Here is a 12,624-nt window from a genome sequence, read left to right as displayed (position 1 = left end):
AAAGACAAGAACATACTCTGAAAAGCACTATCTGAAAATCTCAAAAATCACAGGAAGTCTCAGAAATATTTTTTTTCTCTCAACAGAAGTACCACATAGGCTGCAAATGATTCACTACTCCCAAGGTTAATTTTTAATTTTCACAGTGAAAGGTTACTATTACAGTCTGACCTGTAAAATGCATCTTTCTGCTAATACCCTATCATCTCATTTGTGTCCCTTTGCAGCTAGGACTAAGTGTTCTATATTTGGTGGCTCACATCTGTTTATTATTTTGTTTACGCTTGGCTTCACCTACCATTTCAATTAGCATTTTACAGCACACTCATTTCTGATTCTTATACCCAACCTACATGAAACTGCATAATTTTTTTTTTTTCTGATCGATCAGTGCAAATACTATAGCAGAGATAGTCAATAAGGCTCAAGAGTCAAACAGATGCCTAAAATGCAGCTAAACAAACTCCAGAGCAAAACATTAAATTTGACTCTCAGAATTCAGAATGAATCACAGCGGCTAGACCCCGACAGCATCCCAAACACCACAGCCAGACTCCTTTAAATATCTTAAGCTTTTTAGAATACACAAATTTAAAAAAAAAAGTATTTCACAAATGGCATGGAAATTTAATAACTCTTAATAAATATACATTGAAAGACTGGCTATACAGAGTGCAGAAAAAGGATTCTTAGGCAAGCCTCTCTGCTTGAGGTTTCCCCTTGATAAGTATATTCTCTTCAACATGTTTCTAAAACTTTATATTAATATCATCTTGCAATATAGTGTGCATACATCAAGAAACCCTAGAATGCCAAATAAAAACAGCAGCTGTGGCTTTTATAAAGCCTGACATATTGCATGGAATTGGATAAAGCAATCAAAGGTTGGAGAGGCACAAAAGTATGTGCTGGTGATGCTACCATTTTGCATACCCCCCCCCCCCAACATTCTAATATTCATTTGGTGATAACTATTAATTCCCTAACATGCACAGATGAATTGTGTCAATTTCCCAAATCTAGGGATTTTTTTTTTTCTTTTTTATTAGGGACTTATTTGGATATTTTGCAGGTCTTGCCTGGTTTATCACCAAGTCATCCTTTTACGGAAACTGGCTGCCTGGGAAACAGAGGTGTATCACTAACTGTAGGGTCCTCCCACTACTGTGACACAGGTATGCACCTCAACCCACTAGCTGTGTAGTGTTTCCAGGACAGGTAACACAAGTGAAGTCAAAGAAAGCTTCAGTAGTTTCTAACTTGCTAGTGGTCTTCCTCCTCAGTAGAAATCCAAATGGTAAAGCCAGCTACCTGCCTCTCTTCTTTGGAAGCAGCAAGTTCCAAATTAGGAATTAAGGTAGAAAATAATTCCATTATGAAATGAAAATGTAACAGATCTGACAAAGGCTACAAAGGGTTTCTCAACCCCCCTTACTTAGAGCTTCTCACCCAAAACCTTTCAGGTGCTTTTATACTTACTACACACCCACTGTTGAGCCCTGGTTGCCTATGTCAGCAGTGTCTCTCCACTAGAGGCCACCCGACCCCCAGAGGTTCCATAGCTCACGGTCACAAATATCAAACTCTTCAATTAGCACAGCACAGATTGAAATTCAAAGTGAAATTCATAGCCTTCATACAGAAATTCTCCCAACTCATGGAGTAACTGTGCGACCCACAATATAACAGTACCAGCTCATGAGGTGCGAGTAGCTTCTCTGACCAGAATGGTGTGTCTAGCTCAGGTGCCTGAAGAATGTGCATGTTGAGAGGGGCATGAAGAGAGGAAGCTTGTTACAGACCATGACAGCTCTAATTCCATGCTTTGGAGACATCATCATCCCATTTGTTTAGAAATGTTCATTTATGGAACTAAATCAAAACAAGCAGCTTTTAAGTTTTTTAGCCTGTTACCTTAAAATTCCATGAAATACAAGTTTGACAGTTACCTATTTTATCAGTCACAAAACCTAAGCCTACTAGAGTCAGGAAAATGAACAGTTAAGGACTTCATAAACTCTCTACCAAGCACTGCAGAAAACCCAAGCCCCTTCCTCATTCCTGTTGTGGATTCAAAACTTTATATTCAATTAAAACATTAGACTGACTTTACCCTAAAATAAATGCTAATCAACAATCAAAAAACCCCACAAGGTTTGTGACAGGCCACAAAACCCTTTGTATATTTAATTTTATCATTAACTAATTACATTCAAAATGATTTTTTTCCAACTGTGGTGTCAACATTATTTTTTAAGGAAAAAAAAAATCTTTTCTACAATAAGTTCTATTAGCCTGTGAGTCCCATTTAATAACCCCAATTAAAATAATTATGTGGCAGAAAATGCTACAAATATCTAAGCACAAAAATCAATAGACAAAATTAAGGCCAACATGTAAGATGAAACATACTGTGCATAGAAAGCATTTAAAGGAACAGCAGTATATTTACTTTGAGGATGAAGGAGTTAAGTACCTGCCTGCCCTATCAAATAACAGGAGTCTGCTTTTCTCTGCAGTGGTGTTAGATGGCTTTAGGCCATTCAATCAGTACATCGAGGACTGTTCCTTACACAGCCCAACTCAAAGCCCATCTCTGAATTCTCTTGATCTTTCCTTGTGAGGTTGAGTAATTTGCGCATGGAAGGTCATTCTCATTCCCTCTCAGATTAACATATTCCTTAGCTTCCTCTGGACCAACAGGAAATATCACTTATCTCCTAACTACCTTACTGATTTTCAGTTTGGGGAATTGCCACACCAGAGTCTCTTTGCACTGTGGAAAATATAAGTACCTCTAGTAACCTGTCATCTTGGGAGCATGACAGTATGAAGATGTCCCAGTTAAAGAAAACCTGATATAGTCATTTGAAAAAATATGAAACTCATCTTGCTTTTCAGCACACAGGTTTTTAAATCCTCAAACTGAGGTATTTGAAACACATTTCTGATTCCTGAACACCTTCAGTTACTGGATCAATCCTAAAAGGCTGTTCCTGTTTGGCAGAAGACAAAAAAAAAAAGTGCCCTAGGTTGTTCTTGCTTCTTTCAGATGCTACATCAGTCAGGACTGGAACATACAAAACATCATGCTACTACCACTTCCTCTGAATTCTGGGACCAACTGTTACTTTCAACATACAATATTCCCTTTCAAGCTAAGGCATCAGTTTAAGAAAGAGATCCACCGCCTCGCTGCTGGTGTCAGCAGCTCTTCTCCATCCCATCCCAGAGTTTGGGAGTTCCCCACCAGTTGTGCTGACAGCTTTTCTGAGGCTATGATATGAACATGACCACTTAAACTGAAAGACTTCAAAGGTTTCGGCATGTATGAGGGAGCAATTTGTAGGATGAAAAAGAAGGACTAGGGGTGAAAATTCTGTAAGCTAATTTTGCTGCACAGAAGAATTCTCCTGTACCAACCTACATTTATTTCAGAGTATTTAAGAACATCTTCACTTCAGACATCAGCATCTATTTTCAAAACCAGGTTGCCTTGTAAGGTATACAGAGGTTATATGTGTGGTATTTTGAAGTTAAAGCTATTGGTTTGGAAACAGGAAAGAAGCAGTGAGATTTCTTGCTCACCACTGCCTGAGTGTTCCCAATGGTTTCTGTTTGGATTGTGCAACATCTCACATAATGCTTCCGATCAGCACTGCTTTGTTTGTATTTATAAACACTGGTTTGATAACTATCACTTGCAGTCTATCACTTTTCATCTAAAAACTTCATAACTAAAATAAAATTATTAACTTAAAAATACAGCTTGATCATGTGAAAAAACTGCCGATCAATATTCAAGTCAAGCTATGGAGTAGTTATTCTCTGTGGGTCTCGAAGGACATGAAAGTGATGGTTTTATGCTACTGAGTGATTTGCTTTTCACAATACATTGACAAAACAACACAATTAGTCTTGCTTCAATAAGCACACACAATAAAATGAATTAAACAATACAACATGTCTCATACATTACAGCTTGACTTTTGTAAACACAAAAGCTGCTTCACTAAGGGTATATCATTTCCCTGTCTGTTTTTAAAGGATTGGGTTTGTATCTTTGTAATTAATTTTAGCAACTCTGTTGTCTATGGACAGAAAAGTTGGAATTAAATAACTGACCACACTTTAAGGTAGCATTTAAACAGTCAAAATCCTGGCATTAGAAATGCTTGAGAATATAACAGTGCAGGACAAAGCATAACCAATAAATGACTGGTTTATGAGAGTAAGCAGTCATTAAAAATCATGAATGATCAACCTTTTCTGACCATGGGGAGCAAAGGTCTTCAAAGGCCCCTGTTCATACCATGCCCCTGGATTGCTTGGGTCTGTAACCTTTGAACTCCATCGCTTTACCTACTTAGTTTATATCCTTTTATGATTGTTCATTACATTAAGGTAGCTGGCTTTCTACAGATGAGCTGGACCCACACGTATGATGGCCAAGTAGGAGCTGCTTTATTTTTTTTAGTGTGTTCTCAATGGATGTTTATTGTTTGCTATGCTACAGCTGTAGAGGACAAGTGACAGACAAATGAAACTTTCCACTCTTTCAGAGAAAATGAAATATTGATCACTTATCATAAGAAACAAAGAGCCTGGCATAAGTAGGGTTCCTATTATGAATACAAAATTAGTTACTTATCTCAGGTTACTCTAACAGTAGAAAAATACATCTTCTATGATGAATGTACGTACCTACTCCTGAATGAGCATACTTTGTTATAGTTATGTTTCATCTGTATATGGATGAACACATACACAGATGTGAAGAATTTCAAATGAATTCTTTGAATCAATTCATTAAGTGTACAGCGTGTCAACGTATTACTAAACTGGTTCTTATACCTTCCTACATGGGAGAATAGTCTACACTTACATATTGTTCTCTGCTCTTTACATCCTATGACAGTATCATGCAATACCATATAATCCAACAGACAACTGCAAATAACATCTTCTTTCAAAAGACCACAATCAAGCCAGATCCATAAACAAAATCTAAGAGAACAGAGTTGTAACACTGAGGAAGTACAATGCATAAAACTGGTTAAGTCTATTAAATGATAATGTTGCTTATTAACCAAATATGTTGTGATAGGTCAGTGCTGAGGTTAAACAGAAAACATCAATTGAACCATTTCCCTAAATAAAGCTCCAGGGTGCAATATTCAAAGCACTTTATTCAATAAAAAATGCTTTTAAAATGGTACTTCGGTGATTGGGAAACATTGGCATCATCCGTCAACCTAACTGCAGAAAAGTTCAATAAGCTAAATAATGAACCATTTACATTATTTTCCTTAGGCTCCAGTGATTTGCAAACATTGCATCAATAGAACTCTTTAAAAAATTATGATAAAGACCTGCTAGTCTTTCAACTCTTAGGCTTTTTGCTGTCATGCTGCAATTTTTAAGCTGTTTAAATGAGTTTTTTTTTGTAGCTTCATCTTTTTATAGGACTCCATTTAGTATCAATTTCTCATTATATTAAAGCATATTTGCTCAATACGATAATTTTTCTAGTGTTTCAAGCATTATCTTTGAGAAACAAAAGGAAATTTAATGCTCTCTCTTCTAAAATGTAAGCTTTTAATTTCACTGCCATATAATTTAAATATATGAGTCCAGATGGTAAAAAATAAATTCATTATTAAAAGGATACCTGTACTTTCTCTTCTTTGAAGCACTAACAGTTTCTTTGTTGCCGATTTTCTCTTCTACTTCTACCCTGAGTCCCAGATCTGCCTTTTTAGCACTTTATCACTTTCCTTTCCTCTTTCCAAGGTCAAATTCCCTACTGTCTTCCCAGGACACCACTTGCATAACTCTCAAGTCTTACAGCTGTTTCCTTTAGCAAATATGAGACGAGAATTGCTCTTTACAGTAATATTTTCACGTTCCAAACAACTGAATGAATATACAAACACCCACAGGGAGAGAAGAGCAAATGGGAGAAAAAATTCACATAGTCTCTGTCAACTGCACGTCTCTTCACCTGATTTAGTAGTAGCTTTGGCTGTTAAAGCAGAATGTTTACTTAATCCATAGCTGCCATCATACCTGCATACGTTGGTACTTGTTCATGCTGTCTTTCACTATATTTAGCAATATCTCACTAGCTCGCTACGCTGATATATTTAGGAAATAAGAAAATATGTGCATATGAAAAACTGTACACATGTGCATAATACAGGTCAAATGCTACACAGTAACACTAACAAACCATATTTACAGGGTATCTCTGGCATAAACAAATGCACTTCCTGCATTCTCAATTCATAACGCAGATCAACCCACAGTATATAACACTACATACAGTACTATGGATTACTGATTTTAGCCAAAAACCTAGGAGTCCTGTGCTGCCTAAAGTTTTTTAGAAATAAACTTTTTAATCACTGAGAAAACAGCCACTTCTTTATATTCTACAAGCCTTTGACACTATGAACTGTGTTTATAGCATCTGAAATTCACATGACTGCTAGTTTGGTACTATGTGAAGACAAAATTTTATTTCTTACATTCCTAAAAATACTTGTTATAGACTTGTTCCTTTTAACAATTACGGTTTGAATTGCTGAAGTTTTGCTAGTACTACAGGTGGTGATTTATTAGACATGTAAACCAAATGTATACCAAGAATAATACGCTATGCAGTGGCCAGATGAAGTTTGTGGAAGAAATATTACCTTGTATTAGATCGACTTCTGTACTAGAAAAATATACAGGCTTTCAGATATACACTCCCTTCTTCACATCTTACAACCACCTTGCTTTGATATGACTAAGCTACTGTGGCTACACCACCAACAGCACATCCAAGCTTCAGACACTGCTAGAATTTATTTAAGATGAAGTTGCCCTTCTGCCTGCTTTCAGAGGCAAAACTGTAAGTACTCTATTTCTGTATTTGACTATACCAAGTGCATACATGCTTTTATAAACTGGGCAAAAATTATTATTTATGCGTACTTTGCAGTATCTTGAAATTTGAGCTTTGCCTAGCTTCCTTATCTTTTCAGATTGAATTTTCAGCAATCAATTTAGGGCTCAAAACAGGTTTATTCTGAACAATAACTAAAATCCACTGAAAGCAGTGGGATTTGTTTGAAATTTGGATTTCAATGGTAGTCAGATACATGCCTTTATTGAAAAGGGGGTTGAAATTTGTTGCAATTTTGACTGAACCTGAATCACAGAATCCTATGATTATGAAGATTATGAAGCTGCTAAGGGTCTGAAACTCAAAAGCTTTGCTACGGGAGTATTTGAGGTTTGGGTTATTTTTTTTACCCTGTTAAGAATACATAAATTCTACTAACTGGTAGTGTCTCTCGCTAATTTATCTGGTTGCCCATCACTCAAAGCAGTTTCATATTCCCTTTTGCATACATATGCTATGATTTACAGAAATTTACAGAAATTAATGTTTTGAGAATACATCTAGTGTCTTTAATTGCAATAGTCAACACAGTATTGATCCCAAAGCACTGACTTCACAGACCTTTTAGTCAAATAATTGAAAACACTTCTGTATAACAAAGGAACACCAGATCTTTCCTACAGCTGTAGAGGAAATAAAACTGGACTGCTGCTAATTTTAAAGAAACCCCAGCCCTGAAAACATTTCTTTCACAGTTCTGCCATTTTTAACTTAGTTTATCCTGGGTTTTTTATGAGTAATTTTTTCACCCTTGCATACTAACCTCATCAGGGCTGGAAGCCTGGTAAGTTCGATTTTCATCACTGAAGTCCTGATCCACCTCAGCATATTCTGTTTCTCCAGACACACCAGCCCGGGATTCATATACTGGGGTCACATTGTGGCATAGTGCAATGGCCTTCACTGCTTCATGTATCCGACTGCTGACACTCTTGCGGACTTTGGGTGCAGATGACTGAGGTTTCCTAGATGGTGTTGAACTCGTACTGTTTCCACTGTTCTGAGAGTGCACCTTTAAGACCCAATTAATAGTGAAGCAAAGTTCAATGATGGAAACTAAACATGAATACTAATATATATATATATATATATATGTTTATTCCCTTTAAAGGTTGATAAATGATAAGGATAGTAATTATTAATTTATATAACCTACTGTTAACTTTAGTTTGTGATTTACAAAAATCCCTCATTTACTTTTCTGCAGATCTGATACATAACTGCGGGTCCATCACACTGCATTTGTAGTCAGAGATCAGTAACAGAGCGTGCAGTCGATTAAAAAATGTGAAATGAAACCAAGTATGCTGTAAAAGGGATGAAGAGGCTGACTGGATTCTGCAGAAAACTCTGCTTCCTCACTTCAGAATTTACCTTTTCAGTGATCTGTATCAACAGTCTTTTTAATGTCCTTCACATTTTATGAATTGTTTTTTAAGCAGTATTTAAGCAGCAACCAATTCAATGAAATTCGGAAATACCAAACCAAAATTGCAAGGGTGGTATTTTGTTGTAGCTGTTTAGCCTCTTTGTTACCTGTGCACGTTCAGAGGTTGGAAACTCCAATGCCATTTAATTGAAAAAAAAACCACCTTTGTCTTCTGAATCTTCAACTAAATTTCTTTTAAAGATCATCACATTGGTATGGCACAAAAGGACAAAAGCAAATATCATTGTTAAGTATAAATGAGTCATTAGAATACAAATATTGCTAATTTATAAACTTCAGGATTTCTGTATTATTTGTGAACTAATGCAGTTTGTATGCTTTTGCTGCAGGTTGAAATTTGTTTTTCCCTTACATGAATGCAGTAATCTAACAAAATAATAATGCAAAATAATAGTTTTACACAGATTTGAAGATCACATTACTGTTGCATAACCACTAAGATAGTACTATGTTTATAATGAGCTGAAATTAAGTTTGGCAGGTTTTGGTTTTGTGGTTTTTGTTTGTTTTTTTTTTTTTAAAGCCAGCACATTAAATATATCAGTAGTACTACCAAAGGCTCGTCTGTTACCCAGGTTAACTCAGAAAACCTCTTCAGAAACCACGCTTTTTTCCTCCTGACTGCAATCTGCTGAACCGTTAACATTCTGCCCATCAAATTACAGTGTTGTCTAATAAAGGGTTTAACTTTCTGCTCATCTGGCACTGCTTCTCAGCTACCGCTTTAAACCTCTGCATTTGCATTCTGCTAACGTTGATGCCATTACAGCTGCAAATAAATTAAGCTGATTTACTCCTTCTGAATTATGTTATGTTTATTGATGCTTGTATAATTTAATTTCACACAAATTCCATTAAAGATTATGCCCTCTATCACAAAATGCTTCCAGTGGGGAAATATAATCAGGTTATAATAGATTTGTGTGTTACATTAAGATGACAATAGTCTAGTAGGTCCACTGTAATAATAAAACAGAACACAAACAAGGGATAAAATCAATGTCACACAGAAACCACTGCCTAGCTAACTGGCAGCTTCTATTATCATAGATTAAATAAAAACCTCACCATACTTTTTCAGATTGAAACAATTGTTTAATAGTGGCTTGTTTTGTTACCAAGACTCCTTCATTTCTCTGTTGCAAAGCGTTGCTACCAACACACACATAATTAAAGCATTATTTAAACATCAAGAAGCATTACATAGAGCTGAGAAAAAAAAAAAGGAAGTTCCAAGAAAGTTCTTTTCATCACCTAACTAACAGCAAACATAGATCTGGGAAATCTTTTCCCACAATTGGGAAAAAAAAAAAAAGCAGCTCCCTTCACATTTCTTACTTCTTTTAAAAATTTCAGTACCAAATATGTTACAGTTACTAAAACCTTAATTAACCATAGGTATCACTCATTAAATTTTACAGCAAACTTTAACTTTTACTTACAGTAAAAGTTTTAAACTGGTAAGAATTACAGGGTTTTCAGATAGCACATTTAACCACAAAATATGAAATCAGTGCTAATGAACATGCCTCCTCTAGAAGACTGGCGTTTAGTCATCTAAGTCAGGCCTAGGCGTGCCAGCTCAAGACTGTCAGTTAATATCATTTATTGCTACAGTTAGTGTGAATACACAAACAACCCATTACAACTGAACTATGTTTGGGTGATTTTTATTATCATTGTCAGGCAGCATTTACCTTCAGTAACCCATTCTGAACCAAGTTTTGACTGCTGATCTTTAGGTAAAAGAGCTCCATATCTCATTTCCAAGGGATATTACTGAATCTTAGTTAGTATTCATGGCTGTTACCTACTAAGAATTCAGCTTAAATAGATTTATCCAAATAAATTGGATAATAAGTGGACTTGTTGATCTGTTTAGATGGAAAATAATACAGAAATTGAAGCTGCAGACTAAAACCTTCTAACATATATTGCTTATTCACTGCTTTCTCTCCTGTCTCTCTTCCCAAAAGCTACATAATATTAGTTGAGGCCAGTGTGGTGTCCAACAGCTACTTTTTAATTTTATTTAAGCAAATGAGAAGGGGGCCATAGTTCGAAGGAGCATAACAGAAGGTTAAAAACAATTGTTTATCCTACAATCCTTTTACAAGAGAAAATGAGGACACAGACGAGGTCAGCCAACAAACTTAATTGGGTCAGCCAGTCACGTTTGTGTACGCAAGTTAGCTATGGAAAAGAACTTTTATGTAAAAAAGTTTATTATCATACTGTACACAGCATATGGCAATATTAGTGATCATTTGTTTCCTCTTTTCTGTTTCTTGTTTCAAATAATAGAAAATAAAGCAAAAAATTCTTCCAAATCTCAGAGTGGAATGAGGTGCTTAGAAAAGTTTGCAGAAAGCACCCAAACAGTCTACACATGGGAAATGCAAGTGATGCTTGCAGAATTCCATCTTCCCCCTTCATCCTATGACTGATCCACAGACAGACAGGGAACCACAATCCTTTTGTACAGTTCCCAGACCAAGCACTCATATAGCACAGGAACATTTTGCTCTCCAGCAATATGGAGTTTTCCATTTCCCTCCCTTTACCTCCAGTTTTATGTATTTTGTAATCATCTTACTAACACCACCCCCCCCCCCAAAAAAAAAACCAACAAAAACACAACAAACCCAAATCCCACTATTTTTAAAAGATGCCTTTATAAATTTTATTTTGACAACTATTTTGCTGCCTTTTGGTTAGACAAAATTAATGTCGCTCTTCAATGGCTATTCTTGATGAATATCTTCAAAGATATAATTACTGTTCATCTTGTTCTGGACACTTAGTTGTAATTTGTAGTCTCAGTAATGAATAGCTTACTCTTAGACGATTTGGCAGGAGAGACTGCACTGCACAGACAGGTTAACAGATTTCTGCTAATGGGTAATAGAAAAGTAAACTCCTTTAAGTGGGCATTAAAAGGAAGTTCAGAATCAGGAGAAAACTGTGTACAGTCTCACATTTTTCCCTTTCATCCTATCTATCCTACAAATGAAGGAACTTTCATAGCATTTCAAATTCCTAGACATAATCGGTAACAACAGTGCCTCAATGATGTTACAAAAGAAATATCTCAATATTAAAGGTAAATTATTTATGAAATGAGATACCTGTGAATAAGAGTTTATAATATGACTCTGTATTTCATCCATTGTGTCTGTTCCATAGGACACAGTACCTAGGTGCAGGCGCTTAAATATCATCTCATTCTGTGTAAGTGTTCCTGTAATGAAGAAGTAGTATATCACAAAGCAGCAGAAAATACCACAAGGCCACAGAAAATCCCACCCAAATGTTTCTTTTGGAACGGAGGAATGAATCATGAGTTAGAATCAGTTAAATTAAAGGAAAGTTTGTGGAAAACAATCAGGGTTAGTCATACTGGAAGAAATCACTGGTTTCACCTTCAAGCCGATTCTGTCAACACAACTAAATATACAAGTTTGAAAAACGACAGAAACTTTTCATATGGAAGATAGAAAATGCAGTATCTGGATGGACCCGACTCAAAAGCCAGTGCAAGAATTTGCACCATGTATCAGAAAATCTAAAGAGAAAAAAACAAAAGCAAAAAACACCCCCACCCCCAAACAACCAAACAAAAACTAACAACCCAAAAAACACCCCCCCAGAATTCATACAGAGATTCTGCACTTTGTGTATGAAGGTAGACATTCTGGCAAATAGGCACAATTAAAGCTGTCTACAGTAAGTCATTAAGAGCTAACATCACTTCCAAATTTAACAGATTTAACCTCCAACCGGAATAAGCCAGAATGAACAAAATCAGTGGTTTCAGAGCTCACTTCACATTTGTAAGAAACTACAGGGTGTCAGTCACAGGCTGACATTTTGCAGCCAAGTCTGCCAAGTAGTCACATCCTCTGGTTTGAAAAAGCTCTAATTGAAGGCTTCAGCCTTCTGTGATGGGCACATCAGGCAAAAAAAGGTCACTACTGCCTAGCTTCCTGTTTTCAGTTCACAAAATATTATTCTGAAAATGGCCCTTCCTAAAACTTTTTTCTACAGTTACTGTGCTAAAGTGAAATTAATATAGCACAAAGCTATTCTTATATTTAACCACACTTTTGATTACAGTACATAAATCTGATGATAAAATAAAAATTTATAACATGTTATCAAAAGTGACATTCTTGAAGCTTCCACAATATTTTTAATATGGAAGATATGATAATTATTTATA

At 35.9% G+C, this 12,624-nt stretch overlaps 1 protein-coding gene across 6 annotated transcripts in view; it reads right to left on the bottom strand.

Annotated features, from left to right (window-relative positions):
* The window catches only part of ATP9B (ATPase phospholipid transporting 9B (putative)), a 168,778-nt gene that overhangs the window by 20,594 nt on the left and 135,560 nt on the right, over positions 1-12,624 (bottom strand). For all 6 annotated transcript variants that reach the window (XM_062618066.1, XM_062618062.1, XM_062618063.1 and 3 more), the window contains 2 exons: positions 11,531-11,643; positions 7,716-7,964 (listed from right to left, as the gene is read on the bottom strand). In XM_062618066.1, coding sequence (XP_062474050.1) covers positions 7,716-7,964; positions 11,531-11,643 — 362 coding nt within the window. The remainder of the gene's footprint in view (positions 1-7,715; positions 7,965-11,530; positions 11,644-12,624) is intronic.

The sequence above is a fragment of the Pezoporus occidentalis genome, unplaced genomic scaffold (genome assembly GCF_034315485.1).
Source record: "Pezoporus occidentalis ecotype Australia unplaced genomic scaffold, CSIRO_AGI_Poc_V1 ctg2, whole genome shotgun sequence".
Lineage (NCBI taxonomy): Eukaryota > Metazoa > Chordata > Aves > Psittaciformes > Psittacidae > Pezoporus > Pezoporus occidentalis.
The sequence above is the reverse complement of the archived record's forward strand: the minus strand, read 5'-3'. Positions and strand labels throughout refer to the sequence as shown.